Raw genomic sequence first — 26194 nt, forward strand, 5'->3', positions numbered from 1 at the left:
ACTGTCATGGATAGATGCATCTGTGGCAGGCAGATTGGTGAGGGCAAGATCAAGTATGTTTTTTCCTCTTGGTTCCCTCATCACCTGCTACAGACCCAGTCTAGCAGCTATGTCCTTTAGGACTCGGCTAGCTCGGTTAGTGGTGGTGTTTACTGAGCCGCTCTTGGTGATGGACATTGAAGTCCCCCACCCAGAGTACATTCTGCACCCTTGCCGCCCTTAGTGCTTCCTCCAAGTCGTGTTCAACATGGAGGAGTACTGATTCATCAGCTGAGGAGGAGGTGGTATGTGGTAAATGGCAGGAGGTTTCGTTGCCCATGTGTGACCTGCCGCCATGAGACTTCATGGGGTTCAGAGTCGATGTTGACTCCCAGGGCAACTCCCTCCCGACTGTATAGCACTGTGCCGCCACCTCTGCTGGGTCTGTCCTGATGAATGGGACAGGACATTGTAAGGTATGATTCGGTGAGTATGATTATTATGCTTGACTAGTCTGTGGGACAGCTCTCCTAACTTTGGCACAAGCCCCCAGATGTACCTCACCAGTTTATAAAAGCTAAGTAACTTGGTGACAAAAATTGAATATTTTTCTCCATAGTTTGTCTCTGCACTATCAATTATAATGGAGAAATTAAATTGGAGAGGCCCAAACACCTAATGTTACATTTTTTAATTTTCATGGGAACAGGGACTATTCCCCCACCTCCCCTCTTCCATGTAGCCCGTCAGAGTGCACCTCAAGCATCCTGGAGTGATCTTTTCTCACAATCTTGTATTAACTATATGCTATATTAAAAATATTCCAGGAAATGCTGGCTCACAAACATGTATTTAATTTTGTTTGTCAGGGAAAGTTTAAATTACAGCTGTGAAACACATGATAGTGAGGTCATCCTTTCCAGGAGGAAAAAGCCTACTATTGAGAACATCTGGCAGGACTTTTGTTTCCTAAGGGGCTATACTGTCATTTTTAATTAGAATAGATGGAAGGCAATGTTTTATAGGTTTTAAGAGTTGAATTGAAATGATTGTGCAAAAAAGCTTTCAGCATATTGTGAATTTGTTTTATTGAAAAACATTATCTTGAAAAGTTGAAAGTGATTTGATAGTGCAAATTCATTTTCAGCATGAAAAGTTGGTTTAAAAATTAAAATGTGTATATAATACATTTCAGTTTATACAAACAAATTACATTCCATCAGTAAGAACAACATATAAGGTTAATGACAAAAGTACAGGGAGTGGATCTGAGTACTGCCAAGTTGTCCGACAGGTGACTGGTTCTGTTTCCGCTTTTGGTTTCCAAGGCTTTAATGGCGGTGGTAATATTGGTATTCCATGTACCTATATTAAAAAAGGACTTTTTCAAATCTCTGATTATGGCTAATATTTTTGTGGTCTTACCAGGAATATCTGGAGCATAAGATAGAATGCAAGTATGACTATGAGGTCCATGAAGTAGCTGCAACAATATTACAGGTCAAGGGCATCCAGCATCAGGTGATGAGCTGCGCCTTGGCATTGATACCATGATTAAGCAGGATTACTTCAATTAGCCATAGTCCAGGTCCCCTGCTGCAAGGACAGTAAAAGTTTTAGGGTGTGCATAATAGTTCAATGGAGGCAGTCACTCTTGACTAGAGCTGGCAACCTTTGGAATTGAAGTATCAGCATTCATACCTTGTCATAGGATCATAGGATCATCCATCATCATTGTGATGCTTTTACTCTTGTATTGAGAGAATATATAAACAATGCCAATCCAATCTCAATCACAGATCAATTCAGGATTATGGAGTAATTGCAAAGTTGTAGTTTTCTCCTCGAGAATTCAATAGGGAAAAACAATGGATTGCAGAGGTATTCTGCAATTAATGCAAGAAGCTACTGGTTATAGTTTTGTTTTCAATGTGAACTGCTTAGTGTAAAACTAGCATTCATTTTATATTGTTTACTATACCTAAAGTCAAATAACTCAATAGTACAGGAATATGATCTAAATTACATGAAAGTGCAACATATACAATCAGTAACTCACATTTTCTTCACTTTCCCCACCAATATGCTATCCTCTTTCATATCAGAGCTGGGCTGTTGTATTGGTTGGCTCTGTTCCAATCTTATATCATCCAAAAGCATATCATCAGGTTCCACACATACACTAGCAACAACTCTACCTCACACCATCTCTCTCGACCCCTCCACAGCCATTGACCTTCCAGCTTCTTGTTGGACATCCAGTATTGGATGTGCAGATATTGGGAATACCAATGTCATTGTCTTCAGTCTCTGTCATGCCACAAACTCTGTTCCTGAGCCACTGACTCATCACTCTTGTTGCAGGAAGAGCCAGACTGTTTGCAACCTTAATGTCCCATTTGACCTTGTATCCTCTTATCACCAAGATGGCTTGCTTCCACCACTGTGATATCCCCTATCTCTGCCTGCTGCTGAAAGCCTGGCCAGCTTTCCACTTTGTACCCCCTGTAAACTTGTGATCATCCAAAACTCTGCTGGCCATATCCTAATTCGCACCTAGTCTAGTTCACCTGTCGCCCCTGTACTCACTGACCTATATTGGCTACCAGTTCTGAAATGCCTTGATTTAAAAATTCTCATCTTTCAAATGCTTCCGTGGCCTTGTCCCTCCCTATATCTCTAATCTCCTCCCGAATTATCTTCTCCAATTATGGCTTTTTGCGCATTTCCAATTTTCACCACTCCACCGCTGGCAGCCCAGCCTTCTGCCCCAAGGCTCTAAGCTCTGAAATTCATTCCCTAAACCTCTCTGCCTCTTTACTCCTCTATTCTTCCTTTATGACAATCTTTAAAGCCTAGTTTTTCTCTAAACTAATGGTCACCACCTCTAATATTTCCTTATGTGGCAACATGTTGTACAGCATAAATACACACATTTCATTAACCGCTCTGCAAACCAATCACTGTAGGCACTGAACCGTGGACATTTGAGCATGTGTTCTCAAAAATGAAGTCCACTTAAAACATTCCTACAGCTATCATTTCAAAACTCACATTCCTCTAGCTAAGGTGGAAGCAGCTAGACAGGATGTCTTTGCAACAGTCCAATGCTGCATATGAGGCTTATTCAACAACTGAAGGGCTTTGGTAGCAATGTGCCTGCTATAAGATTGACTTTCATCTCCAATGTGCTCAGTGGCAGGTTAATGAGCAACTGTTTACTCTTTTTTTAAAAACTGTAAATCTGTCATACAGCTTGGATCTCAACACCTATAGTGATAGTCCGAAAAGGTTTTTGAGTATTTACCTCCGTTACTTTGGTTAAGATCCTGCAGCAAATGTAAAAGCACAACATATTCAAAGTGACAAATATTCAACATATTTTGTTTCATAACACAATCCAGAAAATTGCTTAGAAACATCTTTAGATGCAGTGCAGAACATAGGTGCACATCCCTGAAGATCAAGGTCAGTAATACATACCTGCCATTCCCTCTGATCATGCTTAGCACACCTAATATTCATCTCAATCCCATGTACAAGGTTGTTAAATTCCCTTCCTTTCTTCCTGGACCATCTAAATTTATTCATGGCTTCAGTGAAGGAAAGATCCTTGTACTTCTTGGGGCTTTTGATGATAAATGGCCATGTCCTTGATGCAGAAAATAAATATTTGAAAGTAATTTGTGGAATACACATTTTCTATTCTAACTCTATTCACTTGTATTATGAAGCAATTGGATAATAGCTCTTACTAATGCAAAGTGTGATCATGTTAATCATGGTGATCCTTTTTATTAATTTACTATATAAACTTTCTTCCAATAGATCAATATGCTAGCTTTGTGTGTAATTATGAAAACAACCAGCGTTAAAGTGGAAAGAAATTTCTGCTGTCATGCTTGTAAATATTAAAGGTGAATTTTAAAACGTTTGTCAAAGGCTAGTCAATTACAAAATATATGTCCTTTATATATCAGATATAATAATCTCACCCTGTCCATAGTAATACAATTCTGCCATCTCTCGAACAAAATGCCTTGGCATACTTACCCTTTAAGAAGTTTGTGCCATGTTATGACCAGGTGAGAAAGGGGTCTGGGGTTCCCTCTTTTTCTGGTTTGGCCGTAACAAGGTTTAATTTTTAACACACCGTGTTTTAGCTTCCCTCTCAGTGAGCCCTTGCTCACTGCTCTCTAATTGTAATGGCAAAGAAATCAACCAGACAGGTTTTCTCACATTTAAACAAGAAAGGTGTAAGTTTATTAACCTTAAAACTCTAATTCAGTTAAAACGACTAAAAAATACGCGACGCGACCACGCTAGCATGCATACACGATAAACACACGCTGGAATAGCGACAGAGGAGGAGAAAGAAGGGGAAAGGGTTTAAATAATCGTTGGAGTTCAGTTACTGGTTTTGGGTTTGAAATAAAGTCTTTGATTGAAGTTAAGTCTTGCAGCTCTCTTTGGGGCCCAGTGCACGATTTCAATCTTCTTTTGCTGGTCTTCTGTATTGAGGCTTCAGTTACTTCTGTGGGTCCCTGGTACTTTGCTTGAGAGACCTGTTCCCAAGAGAGTTTCAGTCTCTTCCCAAACTCTTCTGTGAGCACAATTTAAACAACTCCAAGTTGGCCAGCAGGCTAGTCATGTGACTAGCTCCTTATTTGGAACAACCTCTCCGGTGAGGTTTGTACATTTACTCAAGCTTAGCAGACATTCTCAGTGGGCAGCGTGGGGGGGGGGTTGGGGGGTGGATGCGGGAGGTGGAATGCTGGCTCTTACACATTCAATATCTCTTGGTGAAAAATGCACCTGGCTAATTGAATCAGGGAGGCACTCCCATTGTCGTCTTCAAGCAACTGTCTTTTCCAAAACAACATTCCATATGATGCAATTAATATGTCTCATTTTTGGCAGGTCTGGTTTTCATCACAGCCATTGCAGTTGTTTTATTCATTCATGGGATGTGCATATCACTGACAAGGCCAGGAGGAGCTTTCTCTGCTTTGCCTTCAGCATAATTATTATTTGTGTTCTGATGTATCTATCAGTGCGGCTGAAGGATACGCCATTGCAACACCAACCTCAAACTAGTGCCAGGGCATGGATAGAACTGTGTGTGGTTCTGATGGTGGTGCTTCATTTTTATGCCACATGGTCATTCCAGGCTACAACAGGTAACATAAATGGAAAAACAGTGTGCAATCCTTGGCTGCATCGGGGGATGCTTTACATTCTCCAAAGAGGCAGCAAAGCTCGGATAGCAGCTTTTCCATGGGTGGAAGGTATCATTGATTGCATCTACATTGTTTTGCATATACCTGAAGAGCTAGGGATATTCATTGACAAAAAAGGATTCCAGTCCCTGAATATCCAGCTGATGTGCGCCAAGTGATTGCAGAATCACCTCAGTTGGCTGGAACAGATATAAGCTAGAAATCTGCCCCAAGTCTGTCTTCTGCCCCTCACTGCTGATCTGTGAATTCCATAGTATACCTTTCTTAAACTCATTAACTACTCCTAATTAATTAACTCATTCTAGTATCTATGCTGATGCTTGGTGGAAGTAGAATGCTTGATGCAGTTTGCTGTGAAATGTGTAGGACTATGGCACCATTTCAACTTGATTTCTGCTACTATTTGTGTGCTGCATTAGCCTCTAAGCAGAGCACATTAATGAAGAGGTAGTGTTTGAACGTGCCAAAAAACATCCCTGTCTCCTGACCTGCTCCCTTCCTGTGCCAGACTTTTTCACATTAGCTTGCATTGTGGTTTGCCTACCATTTGAAGGTGAAATGTGAAGTGCTATGTATGGCATTGTCTGCCACTGCAAATGGGACATACCGCTTTGGCTGAATGAAGGAGTGTTTCAAGAAAGGGTTAAATTCTGTTTGCTTGCTTTGCAGCTTATCTGTGAAGGCATAATGGAAGAACTGGGTTCATGTCTTGTATGAAGGAAGAGTACATCAGCTCTTCTGATGTCACTGAATGTTCTCTTGCTCCTGTGTGCTCAGTCAGGTATCTTTATCAATACAGCTCCTTCCTGCAGCAACACTTTCAGCAACAGAAGTGCGGGGGATGATAAGAGTTATTGGTGCTGCCAACATTTCTCATATGATGCTGTAAACACGGCTGAATTTAATGAGCCCGCCGCCGGTCCCAGTGGCAGACCCAGAAAAAGGCGCTGTTCCCACTCATCACGTGGGTGGCTGCCCTGCCACGATTGCACAGTGGGCTGCCATTTAGTATTGGGGAAGTGCAGGGTTCCCTCTAATCACATGTCGGGCAGGAGGCAAGTCGTTGACTATGGTCTCTGATGACTCTGGAGCAGGTGCTGGCACCATATTTAAAGACCTGTCAGCCCTGCATTCACTCCTACCATGGATCCATTGTGCAGCCTACAACTCTGACTGGTTCCTATAATATTACTTGTTCCTTTGCGTGAACTATTGTAAGACTCACAGGGCTCCAAGTAATATCCAAAGAAAATGTGGATTTTATCGTAACTTAACTAGAACATGTATGTGTGTGTATAGATAACTGCATGAGCCACATCTAAACACATCTTACTTGTCAGGCTGCATCTACAACTCCCTGGTCATGTATAATGTGACATCTCTCCCTCTGGTGACCTTCACTTACAGCTTCTTAAGGTGCTCCCACAACAGTTCCTGTACCCCAGCCCCCCCAACAAGCCCCACGGAGGGTAGATGGCCGAGGCATGACACAGGGTGACCACACGCTTCAGTCATGTCTGCTTGCAGATTCTCCTCCAATCTGCTGAGAAAGGCAGGAGGTTCTCTTCCCCCGCGATAGCAAGAAGAGGTCCTACTGCCTGACCAAGCAAGTCTAGGTGGAGATCACAGAGGAGATCAGGAGCTGTGGGGTCACCCAACGTAACTGGGACCAGTGCAGGAAGAGGGTCAACAACCTCCTGCGTTTTTCCAAGGTGAGTGTCGCAGACTCTTCCCCTCTTTAAGGATTGCATGTGACTGTGGGAGGGTGCATGACATGGGAGAGTAGCTGTGCTGTGGTGTTGGCTGAGGGGCTAGGGTTTCATCTTATCCTGATGGATGCATAGCTGCCTCTCAGCCAAAGGCCACATTCATTCACCTTCCCTTAACTCACTTAAGAGCAAATGTCAGCAACTGATACATCAGATCCCCCAGTAGGGGATGAGGGGCAACGTGAGTAGAACTGTCATGGTGATTTGTCTGCCATTCTGTATGATCTCCCTCTTGCAGGACAAGAGGGCTCATAATAGGAGGGAGATGGCCCGGACTGGTGGAGGATGCCAAGATCTGCATCTACTCACCTCCGCCGAGGAAGGGGCGGTGGAGCTGGTGGGCATCCAGGATGGCCGCGCTATCTTGGACGGGGCAATTGGAGTCCCTGCGTAAGTCATCGGCATCCTCATTAATGTTGGAGACCCGCATTATGTATGGTTGACATCAGGACATCTGTACAGCCTAACCTACACGTTTGTGTTATCTCTCACAGGTTACCGTTCACAGGGATCCGCAGCCTCAGGGCGATATTTGTCCATCGCTGAGGAGGAGGGTTAGGGTTACACCCTCCACCAGCACAGATACTTTCACCACAGCGGGTACCCGCTCAGCATTAGAATCAGGGTCGCAAACTGGAGAGTGCAGTTGGCTGAGGCTGAAACTGCTGAAGCCTCCGAAAGTAAGACGACTGTGGGTGGCCAGGCCCTTGCTGAGCCTCAGAATAATGATGAGATTCTGGTGTTGACAGTACAGGGCATGCTGAAGCTGCAGAGGGGCAAGGCAACATCTGGCAGAGATGCCAGAGATCATGCACAGCCATGAGCAAACGATGGAAGAGTCCATCCATACCCTGACTGCTGCTATGTCTCAGACCCTCATGGAGAGTCAGATGCGCGCAGACTTGCACACCATCACCTTGGCCATGAGCTCAATGCAGCAGTGGCAAGGCGAGAAAAGGAACAGGATGAGGGCAGCGCAGTGGTTAGCACCGCAGCCTCACAGCTCCAGCGACTTGGGTTCGGTTCTGGGTCCTGCCTGTGTGGAGTTTGCAAGTTCTCCCTGAGACCGCGTGGGTTTCCGCCAGGTGCTCCGGTTTCCTCCCACAGCCAAAGACTTGCAGGTTGATAGGTAAATTGGCTATTGTAAATTGCCCCTAGAGTAGGAGGTGGTAGGAGAATTAAGAGAAGGTGGGGATGTTGTAGGAAATATGGAATTAATGTAGTATTGGTATAAATGGGTGGTTGATGGTTGGCATAGACTCGGTGGGCCGAAAGGCCTGTTTCAGTGCTGTATGACTATGACTTGGAGGAGCCCAGAGGCTTCTCGAGCTCCTGAACCTTCTCTGATGGGCAGCGAGGCTCAAGACAGCCTTCATAGATAGGAGAAGCTCCCCTCAGGGCGCTCCGATTGTGGCCACCGGGTCCTCAGCCCCTCCACCAGTGAGCCCAGCTCCAGCAGTCACGATACCCAAGGAGATTGCTGCCTCAGTCCAGGACAGCCCCAGGTAGGTGGGGCCTTCCAGGCCTCAGGCAGCCAGAGGATGCCCGCCAAAGTCATCACGGGCCAAGGGGCAATCTAATCAGCAGCCTGCCTCCATAGTAGCTGCTGCCGCAGGGATCATTCCATGTAGGAGCACTCATAAGCATATTAAGAAGACTACTTAGCCAGACTTTGGGTCTCATGGGTGAAGCATATATGTTTTGTGGTAATTAATTAAAATATCCTATGTTCAAATCATTAGACTTCATTGTCTGAAAGACATGTGCTATTATGCCTTAATTGTGATCTCCCCCTCCCCCAATAGGGCAATGCCAATGTGACCACAGCCCTCATTAACATGCCACTGTTTTAAGAGCCCTCGTTAACATATGTTCTCCCATGGTCACTAGTGCGCATTGCATCTGATCGCAAGACAGGGACTACAAATGGGACGCAGGTGACAAAGTTCATACATTAAGGTGAGCCTTTATCTCACTCTGTGAATGAACACCAGGATGGCTGTAAATGAGTCATTATAAGGTTGTCTCTTGCTTCCTTCGCACGTCGCTTAATGTGTCTGGCCTCCTACCTTGGCACCTGAGGATGTAACAATTCTGTTCGTGGAGTTGCTAATGGAGCTCAGAGCCCAACCTTGATGATGGTCCACCATCTATTCCAGCAGTATGAGCAAATAGACCCATCGTGCATCAGTTTGCCATCCCTCTACTGATTGCCTGTAGCCCCCCACCCATCCCCATTCCACACTTGGACCCTTTGCAGAGCCCCAGGACCCTGGACCACCTTGCAGAGTCCCCAGTAACGTCCCACAATGGCCTCTAAAACCCCTCTTCCCCCATGCAATAATGCTCAAGGCTGCCTACCTGTCGCGGCAATGTGACCTCTCGCCTCAGTGCCACCAGGTTTTAGGAGTCGTGAATCTGGAGGCACGGAAGTGCCGTCTGCCATTCACAGTTGTTGAATTGCTTTTAATTATATTTTAATGCATGTAAAATGGTATTTCAGCAATTTAAAATAGGTTCTCCAACATTGTGGGGTCATTACTGCCATTGTGTTTTCCTGCCACTGACAAAATCCGGAACCTACATCACACTGCCAGATTTCTGGGCTGATGGTTGCATTGCAATTCTCTGTCCCCCACCCCTCCTTCAATAGCACATTAAATTCAGCCCCCTATTGCTCCATTCAGCCTCCAGCAGAACAATTGTTTCAAGTCCCCTTTCGCAGCCCTGTATGATCTGCTGGCTTGCGCCATTTTGCAACTGGTAGCCAATCTGTCAGCATCATTATATATTACGCATTTTTCAGTATTAAATTTGTCACTTGCTTAACAGGTATAAATACTTCTGTAGATCTTTAACACATTCTTTATCTATTTAAATTCTCCCTCCTTAAATGTCATCTGTAAATTTGGCAAGGTTACACTAAGGTTTCAACCAACCTGGTTATCTCTAGGTTGGAAGCAACAACATTCACCAGCAGTATTCCACTAAGTGCCTCCTCCCAATCTGATGCATCTCTCGCAAGTAATCTGTTTCACATTTTTTAACTAGAATCTTATCTAGTGCCATCTTCTGTCTGAAATCCTACAGATTTTACTGCAATTAGGAATCTCGTGTAATTCTGTCAAAATAAACTATATTCGAGGGAGCTCCATTATCTACTTATAACATCCACAAAGAAGTCAATGAAGTTTGTCAGGCATGTTCTTCCCTTACTAAATCTATGCTGACTGTTGTTTCTTCAAGCGTTTTTGCTATGCAGACATTCCTCCAGTTTATTGCTTTAAATGCTTTCCATTATTACCTGACAAAGTATGATCACACCCAAGCTGTTAATGAGCACAAATTATTTAACATTTAGAAAAGATTTGCCATAAATTGCCATTAATAATGAGACATCTGCTTTATACATACAGCAGGGAAGGATAGGAAATATATTTACATGACCGGTTGATAAATTTCTTTCACTCCAATGAATTCCAACTGTGGAGCTATTTCAGGAAGACTCTGGCATCTAGAAAGATCTATTTTTGGGTAGTATTGTAGGTATGACAAACACATTTCATCTCTTGTGCTTAGACCACCCTGTAAAAGAACAAGAACACTTTAGTTTACAGCTGTTTCATTTTTGAGTGAGTTGAACAGGTGCATATCACTTATTTACTTAGATTTACATCACTACCTCACTCATGTAGCAGCACTTTAAACATTCATCATTCGACAGCATTGCAATATTTTCACATTAGCAATCTTTATCAGTGATTTTAACAGCTTGTAGGACACTAAAATAAAAGCCCCAATAAACTTGTTTTGGAAACAATTGCATCACTAAACAAAAGGTTTCTTTTTATTGAGTCTTTGCTGAGTTCATTGACCTTAGTTAGATGACTGCAGTGTTACGACCAGGTGAGAAAGGTGTCTAGGAGTCCCTCTCAGCCTTCACCTGGTCTTACCATAGCAGGGTTTAATTTTTAAAACACCGTGTTTTAGCTCCCCCTTGGTGTATCCTTGTTCACCGCTTTCCAATTATAAGGCAAAGAAACCAGCACAAACAGGTTTTCTTTGTTTAAAGAAGAAAGGTTGAAATTTATTAAACTTGAACTTAAACTCTAATTCGGTTGACGCCTACGGATACAGGACGCGCCCACACTAGCATGCATACGTGATATATGCAAATAGAGACAGAAAAGAGCAGAAGAAAAATAAAGTGAAAAAGTTTGAGGCAATATCTGAAGAGCTTTTATTACGGTTCCTCGAGCACATTGTAGAGTCCTTGTTTGTAGGTAGATCTTGCTTTTCATTGGGGCCCAGTATTCTTCTTAAACCTTGTTCATTGGAGGAGATGTTTCTCTCTTGGGGTTCATGTGTCTTCAGTGGATTCAGAGGCTTGTGAGAGAGAGATGGGAGCAGACTGGAGAGATCTTCTCAGTCCAGGAGCAAAGAGTTTTTTTTGTTCAAACTCTCTGGTTACTTTCAAAAAAACACTGGAACAGCCAGTTAGTCATGTAACCAGCTGGTCCAACCAGTCCTGGCCTCTGTGGAATGCACTTCCCCACCCCCTCACTGTCCAGTGATCAACATCCATTTGGGTTGAATGTGTCAGGGAATGATCCTTTGTCTGCACAAGCACCGTTTGTTAGTATGCAATTTTTTTCCAGCTACGGCTGATCTCTTCAATAAGTAATTTCCTCACTCTAGCAACAGTTCAAAAGCAATGTTCATTTGACAAAACCAATGTGCCTCATTCCTGGCAGGTGGAGGCCTGCATAACACCTCCACACCCAATGGAATGAAATGTGTTTTGAGAAAAGCGCATTTCATTAAAAGGGTCGAGAGAAAATATAAGACACAGAAAAAAAAATGCATTTCTCTCATTCATTCCTATTCATTCATCAATCCTAAAATGTATTACAGCCTGTCTTTTCTTGGTGCCAGTGCTGCTTTAATTGCCCCTTTTTGGCATCCCAATAAACAAGTTTTTCTTCAGTTTGCCCACTTGCATGGCTGCCTGTGGTCTTTGAGATGGTTAGGTTTAATTAGCCCCGAGTTGGATTTTTTTTTCAGGAGAGTCAGTAGTGGGCGGGTCTATCCTGAACTCTCCTTCAGTGCTTTGCTGAGTCATACAAAGGCTTTTGACTTCAGGGGATGGGTGATTCCCTTTCTAACTGCAGGGAGAGGATTCTTTGCTAATCTTCCCTTTGTCCTCTGGGACACTCCTGCCTGCATGTATTTGTGCAGACTCTTCTGCACTCCCCCTGTGGCACTTCGACAAGGTGAGGCATCACCCTCATGGTTTCTCTGTCCCCTAGAGGCCTTTCTTTGGCTCTGCAGGTTCCTGTAAATGCTGTTAGCAACTCTGGTGGGGTGCTTCTAGTGTCTGCATTTAAATTGGAGGATGTGGGGTCTAACTTTTCAAATTTTTCAGGTTTGGCTGACCCGAGAGTAGGGGTTTTCATCCGGGATTCTTCTTTAACCTGCCCTCTTGGCCCCTTTTATCCCCTTCCCTTTCCAACGATTTGCCAGCCTTGTGCCTGCCTGTCCCCTTTTTGTTCTTGGCGGGCATCCCTTACAGATCACCAGCCCTCTGCTGGAGGGTCCTCCTAACACAGGACTTGGGGGTGCAGGTTTCACTGTAGGCTGGGGTTTACCCGCAACCTGGCACATGTGGCAATTCCCGCTGTACTGCACCGCATCTTTGTGGAGTTTTGGCCAGTCAAGCTTTGGTCATTCGTATACCGGCATGTACAGCCACTGTAGTCTTGTGTGCCCTTCTTAATATTTCTTTCCGGTACCTCAGTGGCATCACTGCTTGGTGAACTACTGTCCACTCCTTGCTCTCAGGTCTTTGAGGAGAACTCCACTTCCTTATCAATACCTCATTCTTTAAATAGTAGCAATCAGGGACTTCCTCTGCTTCAGTTTCAGACTGGGCAGCCAATGCTAACTCTCTCAATACTGCGTCAGCTCGCTGAGCCTCAGCTAGGGAAAATCCATTTAATTCATTCCCTGGGTCTCCTAACTTTTTCCGAAGAAAGTTTAAGACAGACAGACCTGCTCATCTGCCTGCAGTGCTAATTCAATCTCCTCTGGGGGAGCTGGTTTGATCATGTCCTGATCCACTACACATTCAGGGAGACTGTCTCCTGCCACTGCCCTGTCTGTCTGACCTCCTGCGGTCTTTCTTTCACTACTGGGGGGGCTTCATACCCACCAGATCATTACCTAGCAGCAGGTCAACCCCGTCCACAAGCAAACTAGAGACAATCACTGGTCCCGAAACTAAGTTGCACTTCAGGTGTACCTAGTGTACAGGTACAGGCATACACTGCCCTCCAATACCATTCACCACCATTCTGGCGTTCACTGCACTCTCTGGGGGAAAAAGTCAGGCCTTTTCCCAGGAAAAGGGATCTAATGGCCCCTGTGTCCCTGCAAATTACAATGGGCTTGCTTGCCCCACTCGACGGATATGGGGTTACTTTCTCTTCAGACACAAAACCCTGATAACCTTCAGGAATCCTATTGAATTTTCCTGCTGTGAACTTCCTGGGTCTCAATCTTACTGCAGTTAAAGCCACAGCTTGTTCTGCTGTGCTTTCCATCAGGTCTCTTCTTCACTGAGCAGGTGTGCCCTGATTAACCATACAGGTTTTCCCTTTAGTTTCCAGCAGTCAGCTTTTAAATGACCTGCTTTATTACAATGAAAGCACACAGGTCTCTGGGTCTCCCTCTTGCTCACAGCACCTTCCTTTTTGGCTAGAGGAGGGCCCTCCTGTGTCTCCTGCTTTTCTTTTCTCTCCCAGGACTGCTTGGGCTCTTATCACTTTCCCACCCTTTGTCCTTTTTGGATTTGTGGGGGTGACGAGGAAAGGATCTCCCCTGGAGACAAACTTATAAATTAAAGCAAACTCATCGACCAGAACAGTCGATTGCCGGGCTCTCTGGACCCACTGCTGCTCTACATGGATCTTTATGGAGAGTGGGAAAGAGTGTTTAAATTCCTCTAACAGAATTACCTCTTGGAGATTTTCATAGCTGAGCTGTATTTTAAGAGCCCTCAGCCACTGGTACAAAGTTAGCTGCTTACTTCTCTCAAACTCCAGATAAGTTTGATTAGCTTGCTTCTTGAGGGTTCTAAACTTTTGGCGATAGGCTTCGGGTACTAATTCGTATGCCACGAGGATAGCAGTTTTGGTCAGTTCCTAATTTGATGAACTATCATTTGGCAACAGGGAATAAACCTCATGAGCTTTTCCGGTTAACTTGCTTAGTAATAAAAGAGACCAGGTCTCAGCTGGCCATTTTAGCTGCCCTGCCAGTTTCTGAAAAAACACAAATACTTCTGCATCTTCCTCATTGAATTTTGGAATTAGTTGAGCTAGTTTTAATAATTTTGTACCCAGCCCTGAATTACGCTTCTGCATACTGGCTATGCTTTCACTGGGGTTACTCTGTCGTCACCCGACCGCCCCCCCGCCCCACCCCCAGCAGTTAACCAAGCCGCTTCAGCTCTCTTTCTTTGCATTCTTTCTGAAATATTCTTTTTCTCCCCCTCTCTCATTCCTTCTCCTGTCTCTCTCCTCTCTTTTTCTCTTCACGTTCCTTCTGGAAGGGCCTTTCGTTCTCTAATTCAAGTTTCCTCTGTTCTACTTGTAGCTTTGCTAACCATATCCTGTCAGGATCTACTTCTGACCCTGTTTCTGCTTCTTCAGATTCAAGGGAAAAATGGTTGGCCACTAGTCTTAGGAGTTCAGACTTCCTAGCCTTGCCACGTACAGTGATCCCACACTGCTCAGCCATTTTCCTCATCTCCTGCATAGACAGTGCTTTTAACTTATGCCAAATTACTTCACCCTGGCTTAGGGAGCTACTAGCTTCAGTTGCAGACACGTTAGTATTAAATCACACACAACCACAAGAAAAACCTGTATTGAAATCTTGCTCTTTTTGTAACTGGGAACAATTTGGCTTCCCACTTCCAATTTCTCTCATTTGTCTGTGGGTAAAATCTTGGACGGTAGCCCCCAAATTTCTGTTATGACCAGGTGAGAAAGGTGTTTAGGGGTCCCTCTCAGCCTTCACCTGGTCTTACCGTAGCAAGGTTTAATTTTTAAAACACCGTGTTTTAGCACCCCCTTGGTGAATCCTTGTTCACTGCTTTCCAATTATAAGGCAAAGAAACCAGCACAAACAGGTTTTCTTAGGTTTAAAGAAGAAAGGTTGAAATTTATTAAACTTAAACTCTAATTTGGTTGGTGCCTATCGATAGAGGACACGCCCACGCCAGCATGCATACGTGATACACACATGCAAATAGAGACAGAAAAGAGCAGAAGAAAAATAAAGTGTAAACATTTGAGGCAATATCTGAGGAGTTTTTGTTGCGGTTCTTCAAGCTCACTGTAGAGTCTTTGATTATAGGTAGATCTTGCTTTTTGTTGGGGCCCAGTATTCTTCTTAAACCTTGTTTGCTGTAGGAGACTTTTCTCTCTTGGGGTTCATGTGGATTCAGAGGCTTGTGAGAAAGAGATGGGAGTGAACAGGAGAGATCTTCTCATTCCAGGAGCAAACAGTCTTTTTTTGTTCAAACTCTCTGTGGCTAGTTCAAATAACCCTGGAACAGCCAGTTAGTCATGTGACGAGCTGGTCCAACCCCAAGTCCTGGCTCCTGTGGATTGCATCACCCCAGCAGGCCCTGGAATGCACGTCCCCATCCTGTCACTGTCCAGTGATCAACATCCATTGTGGGTTGAATGTGTCAGGGAATGGTACTTTCTCTACACATGCACCATCTGTTAGTATGCAAATGTTTTCTCCAGCCACGGCTGATCTGTTCAACAAGTCATTTTCTCGCTCCAGCAACAGTTCAAAATCAATGCTCATATAACAAAACCAATGTGCATCATTCTTGGCAGGTAGGGGCCTGCATACAGTATGAATGCTACAGTTGGTCTCAAAATCCTTGGACAAGATGGGGAAATTCAGTTAATGTTTCTACTATCTAACAGCCCCTGCTGCAAGTGCATGTGTATGGGTATCAGATAAGGTTGACTGTGATACCCATCATAATAGAATAACCTGCTTACATTTACTGTCAGGACTCAAAAATGGTCACTGGCCACTTGTGCAAGATGTGAAGGAAACAGGCTCTATAACTGCAACACTGCAATGAATCAGCATCTTCAGTAGAGGAAGGGGCAAGAGGAAAAAAAAAATTGGCCAAGAAAGATTTTGCTGTGGAAGAGAGAGAGGAGGTCTTTCAATATAAAGGACCTTCCCTCATGTAAGTATCTTGAGGGACAGGTTCTCATTATTTACAGCACTCACTCATAATCAACTAACTCTACAAGGGGTGCAATGATAATAATATGGATCTAACCTTGGTCCCCTCCTATGTCTCATCTGCATTCTGCCCCTCGGTGACATTATCCGAAAGCACAGCGTTAGTTTTCACATGCACGCTGATGACACCTAACTCTATCTCACGACCACCTCTCTTGATTCCTTCGCTGTTACTAAATAATTAGACTGTTTATCCGATATCCAGTACTGAATGAGCAGAAATTTCCTTCAATTAAATACTGGAGAAGACAGAAACCATTGTTCCCTAGCCACTGGACTCCATCCCTCTTCCTGGCAACAGTCAGAGATTAAGCTAGTCTGTTCACAATCTTGGTGTCACATTTGACTCTGAGATGAGCTTCTGACCTCATTCATGCCATTACTAAGACCGCCTATTTCTACCTCCGTAACATTGCCCGACTCTCCCCACCTCAACTCATCTGCTGCTGAGACCCTCATTCATGCCTTTGTGACCTCTAGACTTGACTATTCCAATCCCACATTCTACCCTCCGTAAACTTGAGTTCATCCAAACCTTTGCTGGTTGTGTTCTAATTCGCACCAAATCCTGTTCACCCATCACTCCTGACCTACACTGGCTTCCAGTTAAGCAACACCTTGATTTTAAAATTCTCACCCTTGTTTTCAAATCCTTCTTTGGCATTGCTCCTTCCTATCTCTGTAATCTCCTCCAGCCCTTCAACTCTCTGGGATATCTGTGCTCCTCTAATTCCAGTCTAAGTATTCCCTATTTTAATTGTGCCACCTGGTGGCTGTGCCTTTAGGTGCCTAAGCCCTAAACACTGGAATTCCCTCCCTATACTTCTCCACCTCTCTGCCAATGATCCTTCTAAGCTGCGTAGTAACCCCAAGTTCCTGCAGAGGCCGTGCACAAGCTGGCCTTTTTAAGTTACTGCGAGTGTGCGACAATGCCAAAAAATTTAAAGGAGCCATGCACTTAAACAAATCACCGGCACACTCCAAAGAAAATTCAAGAATATGTTGCTCTCTACCTCGTTGTCCTTCTTTAAATCACTCATCAAAACCTACCTCTCGAACAAGCTTTTGGTCATTCACCCTAATGTCTCCTTATGTGTCATATTTTGTTTTTTAATGCCTCTGTGAAGCACCTTGGTACGTTTTATTAGACGTTTTAAAGGTGTTATATAAATGCACATTGTTGTTGTTTTCTTCCTCTTTAACATCTGCCTGGCAGTTACACCAATCAGATTGGGCATGAGAACAAAATTAATCAAAAATCATTACCATTTTTATTTTTCACTCTTTCTAATGTCATCATTCCTGGAAATGAAAGTTTAATTTTTAAGCTTAAATAAACATTGGAGATATACATTTTGGGTTACCAGTCCATTTTACAACAAAGTATAAGCTATAATAGCATGTTTTTAAATACATGACTAAAAGAAGATCCCTTTTAAAGCCAACTGATTTTATTAGAAGTGACTTAAAAGGTATCCAATACAGATCAGGCAGATTTTGAATGCAGAAAGATAAGATTATTTTCTTTAGAACATTAAAACTGATGATCAGAAACTTAAGTGATCTAATTCAACCTAAAAAATATAAACTCCTTCCAAAACAAACAGCAGATGGCATTTTTATTTATTCTTATCTTTTTCTTACCCATGTCATATTGCTGCGGGCTGTGGTGTTATACTGGCATTCAGTCACCAAACTATCACCCTGTAAACATTTTAAATACTTTGTTAATAATACAAACAGATGAAATGAGCATTAAAATATGTTGACATTTGGTGCAATTTCACATTCAGATGAAGGAAAACATTTAAGGTAAACTTGAATTAAAAATATCAAGCAATATTAAAATCAAAGCTATTCACAAATAGAACTACATTTCTGTAGAAAGGTAAAATTCATTTCAGTTACACTGTGCTTTCCGAGGAATTTGTGCAAGTATCAGATATGCCAACTATATGCATGTTAATTGGGTGAAACCAATTGTACATCGGCTCTGTTATTTCAAGCTGCATTGGGCTGCACTGCCTGCGGAGGCAGTTTTGGAGGCGGGGTTGTGTGAAAACTTCAAAGGAATTGTGTTGGGCCAGCTTCGCAACTTATTTCCGCCTTCATGCGTTTTTCCCAAAGGCAGACTCCCAGTGGTGACAGCTACCCGCCCAGCAGTGGGTACTTAATAGGGCAATGAGTCCCTGGCAATGTTGAAATTTTTCTGATGCCACACGGGCTCCCCACTGTGTCAGAAATATGGCAATGCAGCAGAGGGGCCTTCACAGTGGGAGGTCTGAGATACGAAACATTTGAGCCCTTTTATTCATTTGCCAGCAGTAAATTGCAATGCTCGGTCTCCCCAAGCAGAAGGCATGCGATTGCAGCCACTTCATGCAGACTGATGTCTCCGCTAATGTTGTACCTCCTGCAATGGCTGCCACTCCCCTCCTACTGAAGGCACCTCCATGGTGCCATTATCACTCCTCCTGTTGGCCCCCCAGCAGCACTGGCACTGCGAAGGAGGTTGGTGGCCCTATCCACAGACCATGCTAAAGGGATCTCCCAATGTTGGAACCCAGCCACCATCCCCAATGGGACAGGGTTCCCAGAGACAGCTTCTTAATTGCCCTACATCCCACCATGGCCACTTCCAGGTTCCTGACCCAGAATTGAGGCCGACGTTGGGATCGCGACCCACCTGCTAAGTTCAGCCCATAGACTCACCCAAGACTTAAAGAGGGAAATATTGAATGGAAACAATATGAAGAAACTGTTTGAGTAATTTGGCTGGTTAGTTTTGCAGTACTTGCTGATCAGTGATTGGTACTTTAAAATAAATCAGCAAATGGATTGCTGCATTTCCTTATTCCTCATTGGTACTTTTACTACTTTTTAGCTTATTCACATTTAGTCAGATACTTAGTAATGTATTGGATAAGTGCTTATTTCTGCCAATCACTAATCTTTGCCTAATGAATATGTAAAATTGCATAGGGTGATGCTCTGCACTATGACAACTCTAAGACTCCACATTCTGGTATGATGCCTTAGGTGTGATGTGATAGATGTGCACTAGACCCAATACTTTTCACCTACTCACTAAACATTGCAACCCTTGCACCTCCTCCCTAATCACTAAGAATACTAACTCCTAGGGCAACTCCATTAGAGTGGAGAGTTTCTTTGCTCAAACACCCACTAACTTATAAATTCATATTAATTCACATTAATTACTTCTTTATTTTACTATTAAATATATGGAAACAGTTAATTTTTAAGCCTATTGCTGCATAAAGCCAAAGATTTAAAAAATTCATACCGGCAGAAGAACCCTTTCCTCTTTCAAATGGCGGAATTCTTGAAAATTAAAGTCAAACTCATCATCATGGGCAAGAAGAGGTTGCTCTACATTCTTTCTGAAATGCCGTATTCTCAGGGCTCGTCCTGCAAGATGTGAATGGAGAAGAACAGCAAATACATGGATCCCAGATGCTTTTTCCTGAGACAAAGCCTGTGTGACATAAAATATTTTTCAGTCTGTAAGGAAATTGAAGATACATGGAAATTTTAGCCTAACTTTCGAGACAAAAGTGTGGCTTTAAGCAATTAAAGCACTGGAATTGTGCTGTGATACTAATAACAAAACACAACTGTACGGTTATAAGAAATTCTGTTGTAGAAGGGCCCATTATAGTCCCTATAAGTTTACAAAGTCGAAAGTAAAACCTGGGTTCACACAAAGAGGCTGGAGCTATTAGGTAAACACTGGGCACGTTCGCACCAATTTCAGTGAAGACACTGCAGATATCTTAGCCCTGGTTATTTTCTTTTCCTGAACTTGAAGTGTAACAGAAATGCAGGAGGGAGGAAGTGCGTCCGAGACATATTACTTTGGGCGGCACAGTGGCGCAGTGGTTAGTACCGCAGCCTCACAGCTCCAAGGACCCGGGTTTGATTCTGGGTACTGCCTGTACGGAGTTTGCAAGTTCTCCCTGTGTTTGCGTGGGTTTTCGCCGGGTGCTCCGGTTTCCTCCCACATCCAAAGACTTGCAGGTGATAGGTAAATTGGCCGTTGTAAATTGCCCCTAGTGTAGGGAGGTGATAGGGATTATGGGATTACTGTAGGGTTAGTATAAATGGGTGGTTGTTGGTCGGCACAGACTCGGTGGGTCGAAGGGCCTGTTTCAGTGCTGTATCTCTAAATAAATAAAAAATAAATAAAAAAATAAGAAATACTACTGGCTGTCTTCAGTGGTGTTGTTCCTGGTGAGTCAAAGGATATACTGTTTTATAACAAAAGGGGTAGTGTCACGGTCTTGTTTTTTTCTCCTTGGAAATATTGTGTGTGCCTTTAAGACTGTAAAAAGAAAAGTGCACCTTTAAGACAGAAAGTTCCAGAGATTCAGTCTGCCAGAATGCATTCTGGTTGCCAAGCAACAGCAGCAAGAGAGAGGCCACGTGATTCAATGTTGAAGTTTGACTTTTGAAAACTAGCTGGCACAGACTGGTTTGAGCAGAGAGTTCTGATGTGAACTGAAGGAACTGTGGTATTTCTCAAAATTCTACAAATCAAAACTGTGTTTTCTCTCTCAAGATTCTACCAAGTAACAAGCCAAACTAATTCCCTAAGAAAATAAGAAAAGCTTTTAGAATCATAGAAAGTTTTAGGCACAGAAAGAAGCCACTTGGCCTTTCTTAACGTATTGGTATTGCTGTCTTCATCACTGAAGGGACAGTTAATGCTACAACAGCCGAACTGCTAAATTCCTATCTTTGAAGGATTTTTTTTTCCATCGGACCACTCTGAAAACTTCAAGCGACCTTGGACTGTTTCTACATTGGAAGGCTCCATTCATCAGGAACATAACTTGCAAAGACTATTTTTATTTTTTTCGGTCAGCTAATTAAAAACTAAATTTCCGTTAATTTTAGTATATGTATACGAATGCGGGAGTTAGATTTTTAAATAAGTTATAAGGTCTTTAGACATAGGTTTATCTTAGTAGTGAGTAAGATTTTAGGTTTTTTTCAATTAATAGTTAATTTGTTGTTATCTAAAGTTACCTGGTTTAGTCCGCTTCATTTGGGGAATACTAGTGTGTTCAATTTGGGCTGCTTTTTCCGATTTGGAAAGCTTAAAGAAATATGCTGTGACCTGTGGAGCGACGGGACTGAATTAACAGTGCATTGCTTCCACCACAATAATGTGGCCACCTGCAGACATCACCATTAAAGGTGCCCTCTCAATCTAGGTGAAGCTGGTATGTGATTACCGCAGATGCTTGCTGCGAATGTGTGACTACTTCTCAGGCAGCTGCCATGACCCCTGGGTCTTGCGCTAGTCCTGGCTGCCACCGCTGTTCACTGAACTGGCTCAGATGGAGGTGTGGCTTCTTGGAGATAAGGGCTATCCTTTGCAGACATGGCTCCCAACACCAGTGAGAGACCCCACCACTGCTGCAGAGGAGAGATACAATGCCAGCCACTGAGCTACATGAGCCACCATTGAGCAGGAGATCGGGATGCTGAAAGAACACCTCCAATGCCTGTATGGATAGGGTGTTGCCATGTACTACGGGGTGAAAAGGCCAGCTCCTTTATTTGCTGCCCACCCCAGCACCTCCTGCACAACTGTCAAAAACTCTCACTATGCCGAATGTCCCACCTCTCCCCACATAATATGGACTGTCTAGGGCCCTTACCAAAAACAAAAGTGGGACATCAATACATACTATCATGGATATGGCTACTCAATTTCCAGAGGCCATTCCTTTTAGGGCAATTACTGCTAGAATAGTGGAAAATTTGACCCAATTCTTTACAAGATATGGGTTACCATTTGAAGTTCAAGCAGATCAAGTTTCTAATTTCATGTCTAAGATATTTCAAGAAGTCATGGGCAATTTGAGGATTAGACAGTTGAAATGTTCAGCATATCACCCACAGTCACAGGGAGCTTTAGCGAGATTCCACCAAACTCTCAAAACAATAATTAGAATATACAGTCACGAATATCTGCATGACTAGTATAAAGGACTAGACTTACTTTTATTTGCCACAAGAGACTCACCAAATGAGTCTACAGGCTTCAGGCCTTTCAAATTGGTTTACAGACATGAAGTAAGAGGTCCTCTAAAACTTATAAAAGACAAATTCTTGGAACAAAAGAATGAATCTTCAATACTGGACTATGTGTCTGTGTTCCGGGAAAGGCTCACGAAAGCTTGCGGTGTGGCTCAGGAGCACCTTTAAAGCAACCCAAGTCAATATAAAAAAATGGGCAGACAAGAATGCAAAAGCCCGTGATTTTCAACCAGGGGATGAAGTATTAGTGTTGTCACTGTTACAGGGAGAACCATTAAAAGCATGGTTCAGTGGCCCATATAGAGTGATCAAAAGAGTGGGTAAGGTAGATTATGTGCTTGATACACCTGATCGCCGGAAGAAGAACCGGTTGTGTCACATCAATATGCTAAAGCAATATTATTGCAGAGAGGAGGATAAGCCAGTACAGATATGTCAGGTAATTGGGACTGTTCAGAAAGAAAAGGATAGTGAGGATGAGGCAGCAGGAGGCCTAAGAAATTCTCAGATTGAACCTCCAACTATCAGATTAGCAAATACAGAATGGCTAGGAAAATTTGACCATATGCTTTTGCACTTATAGGCAAAACAACATGAAGACCTAACCAGGCCTTTCACAATGTTTAAAAGAGTTGTAGGGATAAGCTAGAATGTACAATCTTAGCCACACATGATGTGGATATATGGGGACCGTTCCTTTAAAACAACATCCTTACTGCTCGAGTCCAGACAAACAGGCCCAAATGAAAGCAGAGATCTAGTACATGCTGGAAAACAATTTGATCAAGCCTAGTCAAAGTAGCTGGAGTTCACCAGTGGTTCTAGTACCTAAACCTGACGGGTCAACCTGATTTTGTATAGACTATAGAAAAGTCAATGTGGTAACGAAGGCAGACTCCTACCCAATTCTGTGTTTAGAAGACTGTATCGACAGAGTGGGCAGCGCTAAGTTTCTTACCATGATCGAATTGGTAAAGGGATACTGGCAAGTTCCTTTTGGCTTGAGGAGTCAAGAGATATCAGCTTTTGTAACACCTGACGGTCTTTATCAGTGCCGGGTGATGCCGCTCGTGCTAAAAATGCCCCAGCCACTTTTCAAAGATTAATGAGTCAGGTGTTTTCCAGTGTTCCCACTGTGTAGTATGTCTTTGATAGTGTACTAATATATAGTGACACTTGGCAAGAACACTTAAACCATCTAAAAATTCTGTTTAAAAAGTTACAAGCCGTGGACTTGGTGATAAATTCGGAAAAAAGTGAATTCAGAAAAGCAAAAGTAACTTACCTCGGACACATAGTGGGGCAAGGACAGGTATTGCCAAAAACGGCAAAGGTACAAGCTTTAACGGAGTTCCCTATCCCTAAATCTAAATGGGAAATAATGAGGTTTGTAGGGATGTGCAGTTTTTACTGGAAATTTGTATGAAATTTTAGTACTGTGGCTGCTCTGTTAACCAACTTGTTGCAAAAAAAGAAAAACAAAGTAGTATGGTCATATGAATGCCAGGCAGTTATTGAAACGCTAAAGGCAATCCTAATTAATGAACCAGTGTTGGCTGCTTCAAATTTCGCTAAACCCTATAAAATAGAGGTTGATGCTAGTGACCTGGGGTTTGGTGCAGTCCTATCGCAAGATGACAAATCGGGCATAGAGAAACCAGTAGGATATTTTTCCAGAAAACTAAATTGTCATCAAAAAAAGTATTCCACTGCGGAAAATGAAACATTGGGACTTTTACTGACTCTCAAACATTTTGACGTATATGTCCACCAGGACTATAAAGAAATACTAATATACACTGACCATAGCCCATTAACGTTTGTGGAAAAATTTAAAAACCGAAATGCTAGAATCCTTAGATGGAGTCTGTTGTTACAGCCTTATCATCTAAGGGTTGTAAACATTTGAGGGAAAAATAATGTTATCGCTTTGTCATGGATTTAACCAAGTTAACTCATATAGATGGCGATAGTATCAAGAAAATGCTGTAAATTATTGATAGAGTGAATGATGCAAAAATGTGGGAACAAAAATAGTTAGAGTTTTTCCAATTTCTATCTTTTTTTTGTGTTGTAATGAAACGCATTTTGGGAATGGAGTTTCATTTTGCCAGGGGCAGAGGTGTTGCGGTCTTGTTTTTTTTCTCCTCAGATATATTGTGAGTGCCTTTAAGACTGTAAAAAGATCAGTGCACCTTTAAGACAGAAAGTTCCAGAGACTCAGTCTGCCAGAGTGCATTCTGGTTGCCAAGCAACAGCAGTGATTCAATGTTGCAGTTTGACTTGAAAATTAGCTGGCACAGACTGGTTTGAGCAGAGAGAGTTCTAAAGCAATGTAAACTGGAGGAGCTGTGTTATTTGTCTCTCAAAATTCGACAAAGCAAAGCTGTATTTTCTCTCTCAAGATTCTACCAAGCAATGAGCCAAATTACTTCCCTAAGAAAAGCTTTTCTTTCTTAACAAAGTATCGATATTGCTGTGTTCATCACTGAAGGGACAGTTAATGCTACAACAGTCGAACTGCTAAATTCTTATCTTTGAAGGACCTTTTTTTTCCCATCGGACCACTGTGAAGACTTCAGGTGACCTTGGACTGTTTCTACATTGGAAGACTCCATTCATCAGGAACGTAACTTGCAAAGACTTTATTTTTATTTTTTCGGTCTGCTAATTAAAAATTGAATTACTGTTAATTTTAGTATATGTATACGAATGTGGGAGTTAGATTTTTAAATAAGAAGTTATAAGGTCTTTAGACACTGGTTTATCTTAGTATTGTTTAAGATTTTAGTTTTAATTAATAAATAGTTAATTTGTTGTAATCTAAAGATAACTGGTTTGGTCCGCTTCATTCGGGGGATACTAGAGTGTTCAATTTGGGCTGCTTTTTCCGATTTGGAAAGCTAAAAGAGGTATGCTGCGACCTGTGGAGCGATGGGACTGAATTAACAGTATGTTGCTTCCACCGCGATCAGAATCATATATTTTAATTGGAGAGCTTTGTCTTGCGCGGTTGTAACAGTAGAATCTCAGATGACACAGAATATATGGCTATTAGCTCCATTACTTTACGGCACTAAGTCAGTCAAATTCCATTTAATTAGACAGTGTTCTGTGATTTCTCTTTTATCTGTTCATGAGATGTAGGCAACGTTGGCAAAGCAGGCATTCATTGCCCACTCTTAATTGTCCTTGAGAAGGTGGCAGTGAGCCATCTTCTTGAACCACTGCAGTCTGTGTGGTGTAGGTACACCTACAGTGCTGTTAGGTAGGAGTTTGAGGGTTTGATCCAGCAACAGTGAAGGAACGATGATATAGTTCCAAATCAAGATGCTGTGTGTCTTGGAGGGGAACTTGGAGGTGGTGGTGTTCCCATGTGCCTGCTTCTCTTGTTCCTCTAGGCAGTAGAAGTCATGGGTTTGGAAGATCCTAAATAAGAAACCTTGGTGAGTTGCTGCAGTGCATTTGCAGATGGTACGTACTGCTGCCAAGGTGCGCTGTTGGTGGAGAGAGTGAATGTTTAAGGTGGTGCTTTGGGAATTAAATTTCTTTATTCTATGAAAGCTATTAATAAGTGGTCTTACTATGCCCATGTATTTGTGCAATCACAAGAACACAAGAAATAGGAGGAGAAGTAGACCATATGGCCCATCGAGACTGCTCCGCCATTCAATACGATCATGGCTGATCTTGGGCTTTAATTCCACTTTCCTGCCCATTCCCCATATCCCTTGACTCCGAGAGACTAAAAATCTATCTACCCCAGCTTTAAATGTATTTAATGATGGAAAA

At 42.8% G+C, this 26194-nt stretch overlaps 1 protein-coding gene across 1 annotated transcript in view; it reads right to left on the reverse strand.

Annotated features, from left to right (window-relative positions):
• Nucleotides 1-1135: 1135 nt before the first annotated feature.
• Nucleotides 1136-26194, reverse strand: part of moxd1 (monooxygenase, DBH-like 1) — a 129148-nt gene continuing 104089 nt past the window's right edge. The window contains exons 8-12 of the mRNA XM_068018110.1: nucleotides 19638-19829; nucleotides 17975-18034; nucleotides 10431-10573; nucleotides 3463-3631; nucleotides 1136-1344 (exon numbers count right to left, since the gene is read on the reverse strand). Coding sequence (XP_067874211.1) covers nucleotides 1189-1344; nucleotides 3463-3631; nucleotides 10431-10573; nucleotides 17975-18034; nucleotides 19638-19829 — 720 coding nt within the window. The 3' untranslated portion in view covers nucleotides 1136-1188. The remainder of the gene's footprint in view (nucleotides 1345-3462; nucleotides 3632-10430; nucleotides 10574-17974; nucleotides 18035-19637; nucleotides 19830-26194) is intronic.

The sequence above is a fragment of the Heterodontus francisci genome, chromosome 3, assembly GCF_036365525.1.
Source record: "Heterodontus francisci isolate sHetFra1 chromosome 3, sHetFra1.hap1, whole genome shotgun sequence".
Lineage (NCBI taxonomy): Eukaryota > Metazoa > Chordata > Chondrichthyes > Heterodontiformes > Heterodontidae > Heterodontus > Heterodontus francisci.